The following is an 18,435-nucleotide window of genomic DNA, read 5'->3' on the forward strand; positions in this document are numbered from 1 at the left end:
AAAAGAAAAAAAGAGAACCCAAAGAAATGGGTATTTTTATGCTAGGTTTGATGAGTGGTTAGTCATGCAGAAATATGATTGAACAAAGGGGATCTGATCTAATGGTAATAAACTGGGAGGAATTTAGCAAATCCTTTTTGTTTAGGTACTTCTTGGTATTTCTGTGTCTCAGAATAGGATATTTCTTTGCTCCAAGTAGAGGATATACTTCTGGATTGAAAGTCTTACACTACTTTAGAGGAAGGTCAGAGAATTTCTTTTATGGCCTGCTTAAGGGGAAAAGAGTGGGAGAAGGTCAAAGAGACCTTCTACTTTGGCTCAAATGCTATGGTGCCATGTTTTGGGGTTGATTGTCCTGAACCCCATTAGAAGACATGAAGAAAATTTAAATTTGCTATAATATGATTTTCATTTTAATCACAGGAGTAATTATCCTTAAGGAACACTAATAATAAGGGTTTGCAGAAACTAATTTGCATACATGTTTGAGATATGATTTACAGTGCTTCTGAACATTGTAATTAACCTAATTTTTAAGTTAAGCTAATTTTCCATTCTATTACAGAACCTAATTCATATTTACAAAAATGAACCCCTTCTTTTTTGAAAACAACTTAAACTGTTATAGATTTTATCAGATTGCATGGTTTTAATCTAAATAGCTAAATTCTCTAGATTTGCATGCTTCTATAAAGCATATAAAACAAAATTTCATGAAATCAGTGTTTTGGAAGACTGTGTCTTGGAAATTTTCTATGTATACAGTGGACCTTTTGAAGAAATAACCAGCCTACAGTCAATGGATTTTTGCCAATAAGCCAAAATAAATTACTATTGTAAGGTGATCTATAACCTTTTTTTTTTTTTTAAACTATTTCTAAACATTTCAAACTTAATTTTTAAATATTCTAGTTTTGTACCTCTTTAAAAGCAGTTTTACTGGATTTTTGAGAAAGGTACAACCATACTTACATACTATAAATGACAGCAGAAGGTATTTAGCCAGTAGCATTAGAAGGCCAGGCATGGTGATTCATGCCTGTAATACCAGCATTTTGGGAGGCTGGGGTGAGAGGATGACTTGAGCTTGAGACCAGCCTGAGCAGTATAGCTAGACCTTGTCTCTATTTACAAAAAAATTAAAAAGAAAAAAATTAACTGAGACTGGTGGTGCACGTCTGTAGTCCCAGCTACTGAGGAGGCCTAGATGGAAGGTCACTTGAGCCTGGGAAACAGAGATTGCAGTGAGTTCAGATTGCACCATTGCACTCCAGCCTGGGTGACAGAGTAAAACTCTTGTCTCAAAAAAAGAAGAAAGAGAGAGAGAGAGAGATAGAGAGAACTAAGGCATCTCATTTGCCAAATGGAAGAAAATTTGTATTCTGATGTCAGTTAATTTAATCCTTTGTAGTCTGGGAACATCTGCATTTTGAGATTTAGAAAGGAATTTCAAGTATCTGTATTTTGAGAAATGTCTAAGCAATGATATCACCTTTAGTGGACGTAATAATTTGTTCCAGCATTTCAGCAAATAGAATTTTCTTTGGCAAAATATATGTGGAACTCCTTTACTGTTTAAAAAACATAAAAAAGGCTTTTTTTTTTTAAGAGGCAGGGTCTCACTCTATCATCTATCTAGGCCTAAGTCCAGTGGCATGATCATAGCTCACTGCAGCCTCCAACTCCTAGGCAGAAGTGAACTTCCCACCTCAGCCTCCTGAGTAGGTAGGAATACAGATGTACACTACCATGCTTGAATAATTTTTAATTTTTTTTTGTAGAGACAGGGTTTCACTATATTGCCTAGGCTGGTCTCAAACTCCTAGGCTCAAGTGATCCTCCCACGTCAGCCTCCCAGAATGTTGGTGTTGCAGGCATGAGGCATTACATCTGGCCAAAAAAGGCTTTATTTGTGTTACTGACCATCTGTCAACTTTTGGCAAGTCATCTCTGTCTTTTCCGGTATTAAAAAACAAATAAAAACCCTAAGAATTTACTATAGTTTGTAAATGGAAAAGCTAATAATTTTGGCTAGATCAGAGAAATGGAATTTGAAGTTTTTGAAATGTAAACATTCAGTTTTGTGTTCTGAAAAGACAGCTAAGTGAACTCATGAAGTCTAGTTAAAGTAATATAAATAAATAACCTATGCAAATAAATAATACTCTGTTTAGAGTGGTAGGAAAGCTTTTTTGATTCTGGTGGGAAAGTTGTTTTCATTTTTTTACTGTGAAGTAATGATTTCCTACAATATGGTATTTATGATCTCATAAATGTAACGTGTGTGTGTCTGTGTGTGTGTGTGTGTGTCTGTGTGTGTGTGTGTGTTTATTTTATTTATTTATTTATTTCTGGAGACAGGGTCTCACTCTGTTGCCCAGGCTGGAGTGCAGTGGCACAATCATGGCTCACTACAGCCTCTACCTCGCAGGCTCAAGCAGTTCTCTCACCTAACCTCCCAAATAGCTGGGATTACAGGTGTACACAACCATACCCAGCTAGTTTTTGTGTTTTTATAGAGATGAAGTTTTGTTTTGCTGTCAGGCTGATCTTGAACTCCTGGGCTCAAGTGATCCTCTCACCTTGGCCTCCCAAAGTGCTGGGATTACAGGCATGAGCCACCGTGCCTGGCCTTAAATATATCCTATATATGATAGTTATGCTTAAGATTTTGTTTACCCTTGTTACTAAGGAGCAAATTAGTGTTAAAGTATAATAATATTTTAACCTATAAACAAATATAAAAAGTTTTCAGTGATTCAGTTTTTTTAATGGCATACTTTTAACAGCACTGCCCTCTAATGGGTTGAACAGTAGATCTCAGACTGAGATAACTGAAATGGGTGGATGTATAGTTATCGTGTAATTTTCCCACCAAGAAGCAAAGGGACTGGATAAATTCCCAGTCTAGATTATTAACCTTTGTTAACCCTCAAGCACCTAGACAAGAATTATTGGAAATTTTGCCCTCTGTAACTGGCACTTTGGGGTATGAATTACCTTTTGCCTTTGTAAAGAAAAAAATATATATAGCGGTTTTAGATTAGCTAATTATAGAATATTAATTTTTATATCTGTGTTGGGTTAGAAGAAGAAAGTAGTGATCATGTTCATATTATATTACTGACATTTTTCTTTGGAGGTTTTGTAGCAATCGCCAAAACTTCCAAAATGGTCTTGTCCACTTCATTGTGCCTTCCTTCCTTACATTATTAGAAGTCTAGTCTTGCACTGTGAGAATGGTGCTCCTTTGCTCATTCCAGTGATATTTTACAAAATCATAAAGTTTTTTTTTTTAAACAGCAGAAACTCAATAGAAAGGAAAAAAGTGTAGAACTGTTACTCTAATTGAACGCACAGCTTTGCTCTTAGGTCCTGTCATTAAGGCCAAAAGGAAGATACTTTGGGCTATTTAATGTTTAGTGATAAAGGTCACATATAAAGTTATTTGAAGAAATAGTTCTTTTTTTCTCCCGGCATTAAGTTGTGTTTTATGGGGAAAACCACTGTATAATTAGTTGACATTTTTAATAACAGTTATACAAAAGATAAATGATCTTCAAATGATTTTTCCTAATAAATGCTATACTGTTAAAAGAAAAAATCCCAACTCAGTTAAAGCACTGAGTACTAGAAAGAAAACCTCTGGATTTCTTATGATTTAATCTAACACAGGAATGAGACTTCCAGGTTATAGGAGAATAGACGGTTAACACATATTACAGTATGTGTGTTCTCCATTGAATTTTTAGTAATGTTACAGTATAAATGCAGAGCTGAGTTTTTAGATGACTTGATATGTCTATAATGTCACTGAAGACAGATTAGCAGTAATGGTTTGTTAAGGATGGGGCCCAGATGAGTAACTTGAAGATAGTTCTTAAACTAAGGAAAGTCTTAATATATTTTAGGCCAGGTGCGATGGCTCACACCTGTAATCCCAGCACTTTGGGAGGCCAAAGCAGATAGATTGCTTGAACTCAGGAGTTTAAGACCAACCTGGGAAACATGGTGAAACCTTGTCTCTACAAAAAAATAGAAAAATTCGATGGGTGTGGTGGTGCATGCTGGTAGTTCCAGTTACTTGGGAGGCTGAGATGGGAGGATTGCTTGAGCTCAGGAGGTAGAAGTTGCAGTGAGCCAAGATATTATCACTGCACTCACAGCCTGGTGACACTAGGAGTGTTACTATATTTTGGAGAGGATTTTACCATGAAAGTCAAATTAAATGAAATAGCTTCCCATGCATCTGTGCAATTCATTTTCCTCTGTAGTGACTACAACAGAACTACAGTTAAGATGACAGGTTGACAGGTTTTTGTTTTTGTTTTTTTAACCTACAGTCAACATTGGCTTTAACTGCTAAGCCTCAAACCCTTCATTTAGTTTTTTTTTTTTTTTTTTTTGAGAAGGAGTTTTGCTCTTGTTGCCCAAACTGGACTGAAGTGCAGTGGCGTGATCTTGGCTCACTGCAGCCTCTGCCTCCCAGTTCAAGTGATTCTTCTGCCTCAGCCTCCCAAGTAGCTGGAGTTACAGGTGTGCGCCACCACACCCGGCTAATTTTGTATTTTTAGTAGAGATGGGGTTTCACCATGTTGGTCAGACTGGTCTCGATCTCCTGACTTCAAGTGATCCACCCATCTTGGCCTCCCAAAGTGCTGAGATTACAGGCATGAGCCACTGCACCTGGCCGAGATATTTTATGATGTAACAAGAAGTGCGAATTAAAACTTAAAAAATGTGTCGGGCACTGTGGCTCATGCCTGTAATCCCAGCTCTTAGGGAGGCAGAGGTGGGAGGATAGCTTGAGCCCAGGAGTTTGAGACCTGCCTGGGCAATATAGCAAGACCCCGTTCTCCACAAAAAGGAAAAAAACAAAAAGACAAAAAAAAAAAAATTTAAAAATTTAAACAATTAAAATTAAAATATTTTTGCCTTGCTAAGATTGACAAAGAATAAAAGGATTGATACTGGCAAGGGTTTTATGAAATGAGTAGGTGTAAATCTTTGCAACTGTTTTGGAGGGAAAGTTGAGATCATTTATCAAATTATAAAAGGCATTTAGCAATTCCACATCTAGTAATTTATCCTACAGAGATACTCCCACAAGTGTGCAAAGATAAAGATACCGCACTTTTTGTTACAATATTGTTTATAATAGAGAAAAATTAGGAATAACCTTATTTAACCAATACTTAATTGGTAGACTTTCATGGTCATTCCTGGAATTAAAGGTTTTTCTTGTTGTTCTGTTGTTTTTTTTTTTTTAAGAGACAAGGTCTCATTCTGTTGCCAAAGCTGGAGTGTGTAGGGGAGTGGGCATAGCAACCTTGAACTCCTGGGCTCAAGCAGTCCTTCTGCCTCAGCCTCCAAGTAGCTGAAACTATAGGCATGTGCCACCACACCCTGCTCATTTTTTATTTTTATGTTTGTGTAAAGACAGGGTCTTGCTATGTTTCCCAGACTGGTTTTGAACTCCTGTCCTCAAGCAATCCTCCCACCTTGGCTTCCCAAAGTCATGGGAGGTATTATATATTTTTTTGGAAAAGCAGTAGTTTAAAAGACAGTGAGAAATGGGAACATAAGGTGGTGTCGCTGCTGTGGAATATAGGCTGGCAGCTCCTCAGAAAGTTTAGGGTTACCATATGATCCAGCAATTCTACTTCTAGGTACATACCCAAAAAAATTTAAAGGAAGGAATCAGATACTTGCACACCAGTGTTCATAACAGCATTTGTTCACTATAGCCCAAAGCTAGAAGCAACCCAAGTGTCCATCAAACAACTGAATGGATAAACATGTGGTATATACAGGTAACAGAATATTATTCAGCTTTAAAAAAGGAAATGAAATTCTGATACCCTGCTTATAACATGGATGAACCTTGAAAACATTATGTTGGCTGGGTGTGATTGCTCACACTTGTAATCCCAGCACTTTGGGAGGCCAAGGCAGGCAGATCGCCTGAGTCTAGGAGTTCAAGACAAGCCTAGGCAGCATGGTGAAACCCCATCTCTACTAAAAATACAAAAAACTATGGTAGTGCCTGCCTGTTGTCCCAGCTACTTGGGAGGCTGTGAGCCAAGATTGCGCCGCTGCACTCCAGCCCAGGCAACTGGAGTGAGACCCTGTCTCCAAGAAAAAAAAAACAAAGAAAAGAAAACATCATGTTAAGTGAAATAAGCTAGAATTGACAAATATTATGTGATTCTTATTATAGGAGATTCCTAGAATAGGCCATTCCATACAGACGGAAAGTAGAATAAAGGTTTACCATGGATTGTGGGGAGGGAGAGATTGGGAGTTATTATTCAATGGGTACAGTTTTCTGTTTGGTTTTCATGAAAAAGTTCTGGAAATGGATAGTGTTGGTGGTTGCAAGATATTGTAAATGTACTTAACACTTAATGGTAAAATTTCTGTTTGTGTATTTTACCATAATATAAAAAATAGTCTAAATGGCTAATTTTTTGTTACATATATCCTACCACAATTTATTTTTATTTTTTTAGAGACAGGATCTCATTCTGGGGCCCAGGCTGGAGTGCAGTGGTGTGATTGTAGCTCCCTGCAGCCTTGAACTCCGGGGCTTAATGATACTTCCGTCTCAGCCTCATGAGTAGCTAGGACTACACGCACATGCCACCATGCCTGGCTAATTTTTAAGATAGGGTCTTGCTAGGTTGCCCAGACTGGTCTTGAACTCAAGTGATTTTCCTGCCTTGGCTTCCCAAAGTGCTGGGATTACAGATGTGAGCCACCGTGCCCAGTCTGTTTAACTTTCCTGATGGTATTCTTTGAAGCACAAAAGGTTTTTATTTGGATAATGTCCTGTTTATTTATTCCTTTTGTTGCCTGTACTTCTGATGTCATAGCTAAACCATTGCCTAGTCCAATGTCATAAAGATTTGCTCCTGTGTTTTCTTCCCAGAGTTTTTATAATTTTAGCTTTTATTTATTTATTTATTTTTGAAATGGAGTCTCACTGTCGCCCAAGCTGGAGTGCAGTGGCGTGATCTTGGCTCACTGCAACCTCTGCCCCCTGGGATCAAGCAGTTCTCCTGCCTCAGCCTCCCGAGTAGCTGGGACCACAGGCACCTGCCACCATACCTGACTAATTTTTGTATTTTTAGTAGAGACGGGATTTCAACATCTTAGGCTAGTCTCGAACTCCTCACCTTGTGATCCACCCACTTTGGCCTCCAAAAGTGCTGGGACTACAGGTGTGAGCCACCACGCCCAGCCTATTTTAGCTTTTACCTTTAGGTCTTTGATCCATATTGAGTAATTATTTTTAATATAATGTAAAGTAGAGGTCCAGCTTCTTTCTTTGCATGTAAATAACTGGTGTCCCATGACCATTTATGGAATGTAACAAGCTTTTCTTGCTTTTGCAGTTTTAAAGGAGTAAAGTGAAAGATCGGAGTGGTAATTTGCTAGAATGACTAAAGTGAAGTTATTTTTCTTGGTAGCTGGAGACTTCAATAAGGAAGCATTGACAAGGAGGAGATTAAAGATAAAAGGGAGCAGTAACTGCTAGAGTAAGGCATGTGGGGTTAGAAAGGATAGAATCAAAAGCATGCTTAGAAAGTCTGCCTCTGTAAGGCGGAAGGACAGTGATTCCACCAAAGTACAAGAGAAAAAAGATTAGATATTTAAAGGTGTTGGTAGCAGGGAGGGAAATTGAAGATATCAGAAGACAGGTACTCTGTGTGTGATAGGTTGCAGGATGAAATAGGAACAGTTTGTTCATAATGTGTTTAGTTTGAAGCTTTATTAGAATACTTGCCAATTTAGCATTGCAATTATCTGTAAAAATCAAGTCAGTAGTTGGATGGTTGCTTACAATGTTCAAACATCCATCAAATTGTACCAGGTAGAAAAGACAGGTATGTTAACATACCAGATTAGTTCTACCAGGAACTTGGGCAGAATTGGAAGGAAAAAGTCCTTAATATACTTATTAGCTATATTCTTTACAACAATAACACTTTGATTCTTCCCATTTTTGCTACACTGAGGAATTCTGTAATACACAGCCAGAAAAAATTGGCAAGAGATCATCAAGCAAATAGTTTTAGTAATATAGGATAAATCTTACATTAAGAATCCACCATATTGTGTATCTGCCCTGGTTTAATTCTAATAGGATGTCATGTTAGTTTCACGTTGGGATTAGTAAAAACTTCTTTCTTCTCCATGTCATCTTTCTTCTTCCTCTTATTAAAGAAACACACACACTTTCTTTCTCTCTGCCATGCTTGCTTGCTCTCTGTGTCTCTGGAAGCTTTGACTTTGTCTGGCAGGGGGAGAGGTAAAGGAAACCTCCTCTAAAGAAGTGGTAACCAAGGTGATATCCAAAGTCTTAATTTTGCAAAGTGAAAAAGAATATTCTGGGCAGAGAGAAGGGCATATGCACTAGCCTTAGGGCTAGAGGAAATGTGTTCTTGAGGAAATGTTGCTGCAGTCCTGAGAGGGAGGCAGAATGCAGTGTTGGAGGCTATAAATTAGGAGACCAAGACAAAGCAGCCTGAGACACTGGAGGAATGCCTGGAGCATGAGTGTTTGAGAGAGTTTCCAAAAGGATGAGTGTTGTCACAAATGTTATCAAAGGAACAAATACAATGAGAATTGGAAAATGTCGTTAGATTTAGAAGCACAATAGGGTTATGGATAACATTAGCAAGAGCAATTTTGATGAAGTGATAAGTGACTAAAGCTAGACTCTAATGGGTTCAGAAATGAGGAATCTGACAAAGTTAGCTTGAAAAGGGAGAAGAAAGGTTGGTGGCTGGAGGGATATACAGAGTTGGGGAAGTAATTCTTAAAGTTGTAATGGTGTTTATTTCCTCTATGAAGTAGGAGATACATTATCTACTGAGTGAAGAGAGAGGCTGAAGTGAGTTAGGGTTCAGAGTGGAAGAGGAAGTAAAAGTGAAGGGCCCATTCGAAGTTGGTATTTATGAATTTTTAGTGGAACATATCTGCCCTATTTCATGACTTCTCCAGTAGGGTTTGGTGACACAGATATAAGCTTGGAGAAAAGAGAGAGTCATCCAGGACTGTGTTTGACAGACAGTTGAATTTAGGCATTTAGAAAGAATATTGTTTGTTTGATAAACTATGGAATCAAAGCTCAGTGAGAGAAGTGAAGAAAGCAAAGGACTGATTGGGTAAAAGCACATGTAAAAAAGGGATGTAGCTGAATTTGGGGGTGCCATTTAAAATTGAGATATAGTTTCCGTATCATAAAATACATGGTTTTAAAGTATGCATTTCAGTGGTCTTTAGCCTTGTGCAACTATAACCAATGTCTAATTCCACAACATTTTTGTCACTCAAAAAAAATCCTGTACCCATTAGGAGTCATTAACCATTCCCCGCAGCCCCATCCCCTGGCATCCACTAATCTACTTTCTGTTCTCTATTCATTTACCTATTCTGTATATTTCACAGAAGTGGTATTATATAACACGTAACCTTTTGTATCTGGCTTCTTTTTGTTTGTTTTTCTTTTTTTTTTGTATCTGGCTTCTTTGACTTAATATGATGTTTCATCCGTGTTGTAGCGTGTTTGTAGAGAAGGGTCTTGCTCTGTTGCCAAGGTTGGAGTGCACTGGTGTGATCATAACTCACTGCAGCCTTGAACTCCTATGCTCAAGTGGTTCTCTTGCCTCAGCTGCCAGAGTAGCTGAAACTACAGGTGCATACCACCATGCCCAACTAATTTTTAAAATTTTTTGTAGAGTTGGGGTCTCACTGTGTTGCCCAGGCTTGTCTCAAACTCCTGGCCTCAAGTGACCTTTCCACCTTGGCTTCCCATAGTGCTGGGATTACAGAAATGAGCCACTGTGCCTGTCAGTACTGTATTCCTTTTTGTGACACAATAATATTCCAGTTTGTACATAATTCCATATTTTAGGTATCCATTGATAAATTGATGGATATTTGGGTTGTTTCTACTTTTTGGCTATCATATGTAATGCTGCCATAACATTTCTGTACAAGTTTTTGTATGGACATAAAATTTTATCTTGGACATATACTTAGAAGTAAATTGCTGGGTCATTTGGTAACTCTGTTTAGCATTTTGAGCAACTACCAAACTGTTTTCCAAAGTGACTGCACCTTTTACGTTCCTATCGGCAATGTATGAGGGCTCCAGTTTCTTCACATCCTTACCAACACTTGTTATTGTCCATCCTTCAGTAAGCATGTTTGGGTACCTTTTCAAAACTTAATTTAAGCAGAACTTTTTTCTTATAAAATATTAGCATTATGTAGATCAGGCTAAAGACCCCATGACTTCCCCCTAGTCAGTTCCTATACCTTACCTGGGAGGAACAGTTGTTTTGTTTGCTATGGTTTTTTAAGGATTTTTTTTTTTAAGTTCTCAATGTTAGTGGCCTTCAATATAGCCTCCTTACATTAATCCAACTGTTTTCATAGAAGCATTATAATAAATGAGGTTAGTTTTTTCTTTCTAACCTCTAACAGAACATGTCATTTAAAAAAAAATTATAGTATCCATTAATAAAGATGATACTAAACAAGAAAATGAACTAAATGCCTTCAGTAAAGGTTTATTGTCCTATATTTTAAATATTGTGGCTTTCATAATAACAGCTATTAGTCTCCATGTAATGAAACATTATCAGTAAAACTAATATTTTCTTCTTATTTTTAGTGCCTGGCTCTCTGGCTATGAAAACCCTGTGGTGTCTCGAATTAATATGAGAATACAAGATCTAACAGGACTAGATGTTTCCACAGCAGAGGAATTACAGGTAGGTAATCACATTATCCTTAAGTCATTTTTACACTTCAAGAGATGCTTCAGAGGAGATTTCCTGACAATGAACAGGCAGTCCTCAATTTGCATAATAGTTTGGGACCATAAAAAGTGACCCTGTAAGCTGCAACCATGCAAAGTGGTTTTGATAATTAATGGGGAAAATTATGATTGTTCTGTGACTTGTAAATTGTCAAAACATGAAAACTCTTACTGTTAAATATAGATGTCTAGGGAAATGAAAAATATATATCACTAATACTTAGTACACTGTAATTTTTTTTTTTTCCTATCCCCAGGCTTCAGTTTACCTGTCAAGTGGCCAGCATGGGTTTTAAAAAATAATTTCTCTTTTTCTTTCTTTTAAAGCAACTAGTTTTCCTTTATTTTAATATTGAATCATAGGACTGACTTTTTTAATCACTTCTCTTATGTCTACAAATCATTTGTCATCAAAAGCAGCTGTCCTGAAATAGTAATTCTTCACTCTATCATAATCACAACTTGACTCAAAATGTGTGTAGTAAACTGGTACATACAGGAATGTTAGTTATAGGGAATAAACATAAAATCAGTGTATAATAATCTTATTTGGTTTCAATAGTAAAAAATTAAGCATAGGCCTATAAACCAGAGAAAAGAAATAGCTTAGTCTTTCCCTTTGTCAGACATTATTTACTATTATTTAGTATTGTCCTGTAGAAAAATACTTTTTAAAATATTTGAGTTCCCTTTTCTGTATTAGATTTTTTGAAATAATCAAAATGTGCACTAAAAAAAAACCCAATGCCTTTATTATCAATGCCTTTATTATAGCGTTTCTGGTTGCAATATTTATTTATTTATATTTTTTGAGACAGAGTCGGTCTGTGGCTCAGGCTGGAATGCAGTAGCGTGATCTCAGCTCCCTACAACCTCTGTCTCCCGATTCAAGCAATTCTACTGCCTCAGCCTCCCTAGTAGATGGGATTATAGGAATGTACCACCACATTCAGCTAATTTTGTATTTTTAGTAGAGACAGGGTTTTACCATATTGATCAGGCTGGTCTTGAACTCCTGACCTCAAGTGATCCACCTGCCTCGGCCTCCCAAAGTGCTGGCTTACAGGCATGCTCCACTGCACCTGGCCTGGTTGCAAAATTCTAAGACAGATGCAGTCAGTATGCAGCTCATAAGTTCATTAGAAAGGTGATATTTTTGCTTCTTTTCAACTTTTTTTTTTTTTTTTTTTCCGAGACAGTCACACTGGAGTGCAGTGGTGCGATCTTGGATCACTGTGACCTCTGTCCCCTGGGCTCAAGTGATTCTTACGCCTCAGCCTCCTGAGTAGCTGGGACTATAGGCACATGCCACCACACCTAGCTAATTTTTGTATTTTCAGTAGAGATGGGGTTTCACCATGTTGGCCAGGCTGGTCTCAAACTCCTGGCCTCAAGTGATCTGCCTGCCTTGGCCTCCCGACATGTTGGGATTATAGGCATGAGCCACTGTGCCCGGCCTCTTTTCAACTTTAAATAATAGTCAGTTTATTAGAAGACCAAAATGTATTCTTAAAGCAGCTAGTTCCCTTTTTCTAATTAAGTTTTACAACTTTATTTTTTTGTGTGTGTTTTACAGTGATATGGTTTGATGCCATCCTACTCCATCTTTGTCAGAACACATGATCTTTTTTTATTAATAAAAATTGTACATATTGTGTACTTGTGATATTTTGATACATGTGTAAATCTGTAATGATGAAGTCGGGGTAATTAAGATACCTGTCACTTTAAACAGTTTTTTTTTAGGAGCATTTCAAATCTTTTCTAGCTATTTTTAAATATACAATAATAAATTGGCCGGGTGCGGTGGCTCACGCCTGTAATCCCAGCACTTTGGGAGGCTGAGTTGGGCAGATGATAAGGTCAGGAGATCGAGACCACCCTGGCCAACATGGTTAAACCCCATCTCCACTAAAAAATACAAAAAATTAGCTGGGCATGGTGGCACATGCCTGTAGTCCCAGCTACTCAGGAGGCTGAGGTAGGAGAATCGCTTGAACCCAGGAGGCGGAGGTTGTAGTGAGCCAAGATCGAGCCATTCATTGCACTCCAGCTTGGGCAGCTAGAGTGAAACGCTGTCCCCCAAAAAATAAAAATAAACTGTGGTCACCTGACTGTGCTATTGAACACTAGAACTTATTTCTTCTATCCAACTGTACTTTTATACCCATTAACCAACCTTTCTTTATTCTCCCCGCTTTTCCCCATCCCACCCACCCTTCCCAGCTCTGGTAACCATCATCCTCTGCCTCCATGAGATCAATATTTTTATCTCCCACATGTGAATGAGAACATGTGATATTTGTCTTTCTGTGCTGGGCTTATTTTGCTTAATATAATGAACTCCAGTTTCATCCATGTTTCCACAAGTGACAAGATTCCATTCTTCTTATGGCTGAATAGTGTTTCATTATCTATAAGCGCCACATTTTCTTTATCCATTCATCTGTTGATGGACACTTAGGTTGATTCCATATGTTGGCTATTGTGAATAGTCCTGCAGTAAACATGAGAATGTGGATATCTTTTTATCATGCTAATTTCCTTTCTTTCAGATATATTCTTGGCATTGGGATTGCTGGATCATATAGTAGATCTATTTTTAGTTTTTTAAGGAACTTCTATACTGTTCTCCATAGTGATTGTACTAATTTACATTTCCACCAGCAGTGTATGAGCATGCTCTTCATCCTTGCTAATATCTTTTATTTCTTTTTAAAAAAATTTATTTTGAGATGAAGTCTTACTCTGTTGCCCAGGTTGGAGTGCAGTGGCGTGATCTTGGCTTACTGCAACCTCTGCCTCCCAGGTTAAAGCAATTCTCTTGCCTTAGCCTCCTGTGTAACTGGGATTACAGGCCCCCGCCACTATGTCCAGCTAATTTTTGTATTTTTAATAGAGACAGGGTTTCACCATGTTGGCCAGGCTGGGATTGAACTCCTGACCTTAGGTGATCCACCTGTCTTGACCTCCCAAAGTGCTGGGATTACAGGTGTGAGCCACTGTGCCTGGCCAGGATGTTAAATTTTTTTGAAAGCCTTTTCTCCATCTATGGAGATGATCATATGTTTTTAAATTCTATTTATGTGGTGAATTACATTTATTGAACCAACCTAGCATCTCACGAATAAAGCCTACTTGACTACAGTAAATTAACTTTTTTTTTTTTTTTTTTTTTTTTTTTTTTTTTAGATGGAGTTTCACCCTTGTTGCCCAGGCTGGAGTGCAATGGTTCGATTTTGGCTCACTGCAACCTCCGCCTCCTGGGTTCAAGTGATTCTCCTGCCTCAGCCTGCCAAGCAGTTGGGATTACAGGCGCACGTCACCATGCCCAGGTAATTTTTATATTTTTAGTAGACATGGGGTTTCACCATGTTGGCCAGGCTGGTCTCAAACTCGTGACCTCAGGTGATCCACCCACCTCAGCCTCCCAAAGTGCCGGGATTACAGGTGTGAGCCACCATGCCTGGCATTTTTGTTTTTCAGAATGGAATAAGGCTAAATTTTAAGATTGTTTTAAATAGTCAATCTTATAAAGGCTGAGAACCAAATTTTGAGTAGTTTGAGTCAGTTACTAATATAGTAAAATGTGACTGATTATGTGAGGAGACCCAAAAGATAAACATTATTCTAACAGGTTCTGTAGAGCATTTCCTTGGACTCAATCTTTTGTCCTTGAAGGAAAAAAGTCACCATTTGTTTTAGTACAGGAAAGGTGTCTGTTACATGGGAATGTTATTTTTGCTTTAAAGAAACGACATAGAGGTCAACATGATTTTTTTTAAGTGTTGGTTTTTAAATGTTCTACTTTAAAACTCCTCAGAATGGCTCCTCAAAATGGCAGAGACAGTATTTTGTGGCAAGACAATCTTTTAGTCCTTAATGGTTATTTGGGTTTTTTTTAGCCTCAATATATCAATGAGATATGTATATCTTATTTGGTATAGTCTTTTAGTTTAATTTTAAGAACAACAGACTGACTGATCCTATAATGTTTAAACATGTTACCAACTGACGTCTCAGAAAATACCTTGGCATGCCTTTGAACTTTGGGAATCCATTTTGTGGGTGTTCTGGTTTAATGCCAAATACAAGAAAGCCAATGATACACAAGTGCTAAATATCACAAAGGCAAAGATAAATAAATAAATAAAACCCAAGTGCAGATGGAAAATAAAGTACATACTTAAGTCACCTTCTCCAATGAAATAGAAAAGGAAAAATATTTATGAAGGCTTCAACCTGAAGGGAAAAATCTTTATTAAGACCTCATAGCCAAGGTCTGCCAGGATGAGAAGAATCCTCCCAAACAGATCTCTGAAGCAAAATGAAAAGACTCCTCCCCAACCAATTTCCAAATAGAACAGAACTCCACCAAAATCAGGAGTTAGGTTCAAGAGAGACTCACCAAAGAAAAAAGTGACTCACAGAAGCGAGGGACTCAGAGGCACCCAGTACAAGTACCTCATGCTGTAGGAACCCAGTACGAGTACCTGTTGCTGTAGTTCCAAGGGCCGGTGTTTCTCTCTGAAGTGAGTTAGCATTGGGATCCCACTGCTGACACCAAGCACATCAAAGTAAAACAATGTAGAGATGAATCTCTGAAATTGAAATGTGTTATTTGAGAAAAAAATTATAATTCATGGCATACATGCAGACCGGTTTTCAGTATGTCTGACGAACAAAGAAAAGGTTAGAGGTTTTACAAAAGAAATGCTATGTATGTATTGCCCTTTGGGAAAGTTCATTGGCACTAGTAAGGTTTTGGGGAGCTGGAAAGCTCTGGTTGGTGAGTGACAGTGGTGGGAAGAACAAGTCTTAGAGTTGCAGCAGGTTGGGCTTTATCTAATGGCTGCTAAGCAGCAGGTGGTTTCAGCAGTCAGGCTTCTTGCATTCTTACATTCTCGGAACAAAGTTATGTGTCCTTGCTCCTTTTTTTTTGTTTTGGCCTCTGACGAGAGAGAGAGAGAGAGAGAGAGAGAGAGAGCGCCAAATCCCCAAATAGGCCAACTATAGATGGTGTGATAAGAGACGTCTGCTGCGCTTTAACCGTGACAAGGAAAGTAATTTTGACATGACCCGTAGATGCTTTTTGGTCTCTGTTTCTGCTGTCTTCCACCCTTTCCTGCCCACAAAGCCAACCTCTCCTGCTTAGCTCATCCAAATGCTCCTTCCATTTCCTAACAGTAAGGGTTGCTTAAGTCTGGAATTGAAAATAAAAACCTATTCAAGCTGACCTGAATGTGTTGTATTTTGTCATTTGACATTAGTGACTCTTGACGAACACAGGTTTTCATTTTAACTATATGCTACCCATGCTGAGTACAGTGGCGTGATCTCTGCTCACTGCAGCCTCAACCTCCTGGGCTCAAACGATCCTCCAACCTCAGCCTCCCAAGTAGCTGGGACTGCAGGTGCACACCATCATGCCTGTCTAATTTTTGCATTTTTGTAGAGACAGGGTTTCACCATATTGCCCAAGCTTGTCTTGAACTCGTGGGCTTAAGCATCCGCCGACCTCAGCCTCCCAAATTATTGGGATTACAGGCATGAGCCACTGTGCCTGGCCCATTTTAACGGTATTCTCTTTGCCTTTCCCTGATTTGTGGGGGAGAAAAAAGGAGCAGCCCTGTCCCCAGAAGCTGGTGGTGCCTCAGCTGGGCTGAGTTATTCTCCTGTTGGACAGGAGCCACCTCACAGAACACCAATGTCAGACAAGGTGTCTCAGAGACAGTAACAGATGAGACAAGGCAAGGCCACTCTTAACTTTGTCCAAACACACGCAAAAGCAAGGTAACTGTGACACCCTCAGAATCCCAGCCAGCCCCTCCATTGGCTGAAATGAGCAGTGGCAGTTGCATTACCGGTTCCAATGGCTTCTCCATTCTGCTCTGCCCACCACAGATGAGCTGTGTCGAGACGTCTGATCACAGAACCACCCTGAGTTCTGACTGCATCTGCACCACAGGGACCCCTGCTTCTTTACACCCCTCCTCAAAACCCCCAGCTCTGGCTCAGTGTGGGCACAAGTCCTTTCTCACCCCTCTGAGCACATCTGGCGCTTCCCTGCGGTGCCTGCTCTTCCTCTCTGCGAAGATGAGCTGCTACAATGGTCCAGTGGCCTTCGGCTGGAGTGTGTTGACAGAAAGAAGCATGTGTGTTAAGAGATGTTTGCATCAAACTTGAGCAGGCATGCTCCCAGAAGGGCAACCACAGTCTGGTTTGCCTAGAACTGAGGGTGTTCTCCAAACTCAGGATTTCCACTTCAAAGCTGGCAAGGTCCCGGGTGGGTGGAACAAGCTGGTCAACCTAGCTGTCTTACTTAGTCTTTCTACCCAACTTGGCAGATCTTGAGCTTCTACTTTGTAGATTTGGGGGTTCTAGGGACAGCATTTGACAGCCAGGGACTGTCCAAGAAGGAGAATCCAATAAGAGGCCCCAGAAAGTTTTTTTGTTTGTTTTGTGAGATGGTGTCTCGCTCTGTCACTCAGGCTGGAGTGCAGTGACATGATCTCGGCTCACTGCAACCTCTGCCTCCTGGGTTCAAGCGATTCTCCTGCCTCAGTCTCCTGAGTAGCTGGGATTACAGGTGCGTGCCACCACACCCGGCTAATTTTTGTATTTTTAGTAGAGACAGGTTTCACCATGTTGGTCAGGCTGGTCTTGAACTCCTGACCTCATGATCTGCCCGCCTCAGCCTCCCAAAATGCTGGGATTACAGGCATGAGTCACCACACCCAGCCTGGACCCAGAAAGTTTTAAAACTATTTCCACTCAAGTGCATATGTTAATTATGTCAATTACAATGCAGACTGATTGAGCTGAGCTCCCTCTGTTTCTATATAAAATTAAGTTACCCAGGAAACACTATCTCTTTTTTAAAAGACTTTGATAAGTAGGTCATAAATATATTTAGAACTACACGGAAATTAAATGTTACTGCTGCATACAATGCTATAAATGACTTAAAACATGCAAATCTGGTGGAATTCTGTGCCAAATTGGCTATGTATTCTTTCAAATAGCAAAAGTAACTCTCAGAACAGGGTCTGCACAAATCACAGCACTCAGTGCCCCTGCAGGAGGGGCCTGTTCTGCCCACCCACGTCGGCATGATCTGCGGTGCTCAGTGCTGCCATGGGGCAGCAGAGGGCAGAGGCCTCCAGGCCCAGTTCCAGGAAACACAAAACCCCACCGAGCACCCATGGAGCCCCTGGCCAGAATGAGGCTTAGCCCTTTCTCCATTGTGACTTTCTTTAAAAATGACATCTGACTCTATGAATATATAAAAACCAGGGAATTGTGCACTCCGCCTGAATTATATTTGAATAAAGTGTTATTTAAAAACAGCACGGTGCGGGGCGCTGTGGCTCACGCTTGTAATCCCAGCACTTTGGGAGACCGAGGCAGATGGATCACCTGAGGTCAGGAGTCCAAGACCAGCCTGGACAACATGGTGAAACCCTGTCTCTACTGAAAATACAAAAATTAGCTGGGCATGGTGGCAGGTGCCTGTAATCCCAGCTACTCAGGAGGCTGAGGCAGGAGAATCGCTTGAACCCGGGAAGGGGAGGTTGCAGTGAGCCGAGATTGCGCCAATT

General features: G+C 39.5%; 1 protein-coding gene across 4 annotated transcripts in view; it reads left to right on the forward strand.

Moving 5' to 3' along the window:
• Window positions 1–10,804, forward strand: part of P4HA1 (prolyl 4-hydroxylase subunit alpha 1) — a 68,008-nt gene extending 57,204 nt beyond the window's left edge. For 2 of the 4 annotated variants that reach the window (XR_005200143.1, XR_005200145.1), the window contains exon 10: window positions 10,688–10,758. Coding sequence is in view for 1 of the 4 variants with exons in the window: in XM_017528021.2 (XP_017383510.1) it covers window positions 10,688–10,708 (21 nt within the window). In the remaining 3 variants the exon portion in view is untranslated. Of the gene's footprint in view, window positions 1–10,687 lie in introns of all 4 variants that reach the window. The other 2 variants (XM_017528021.2, XM_037738288.1) reach the window with 1 other exon arrangement.
• The last annotated feature ends 7,631 nt before the right edge of the window (window positions 10,805–18,435 follow it).

This window comes from Cebus imitator, unplaced genomic scaffold (assembly GCF_001604975.1).
Source record: "Cebus imitator isolate Cc_AM_T3 unplaced genomic scaffold, Cebus_imitator-1.0 Scaffold52, whole genome shotgun sequence".
Lineage (NCBI taxonomy): Eukaryota > Metazoa > Chordata > Mammalia > Primates > Cebidae > Cebus > Cebus imitator.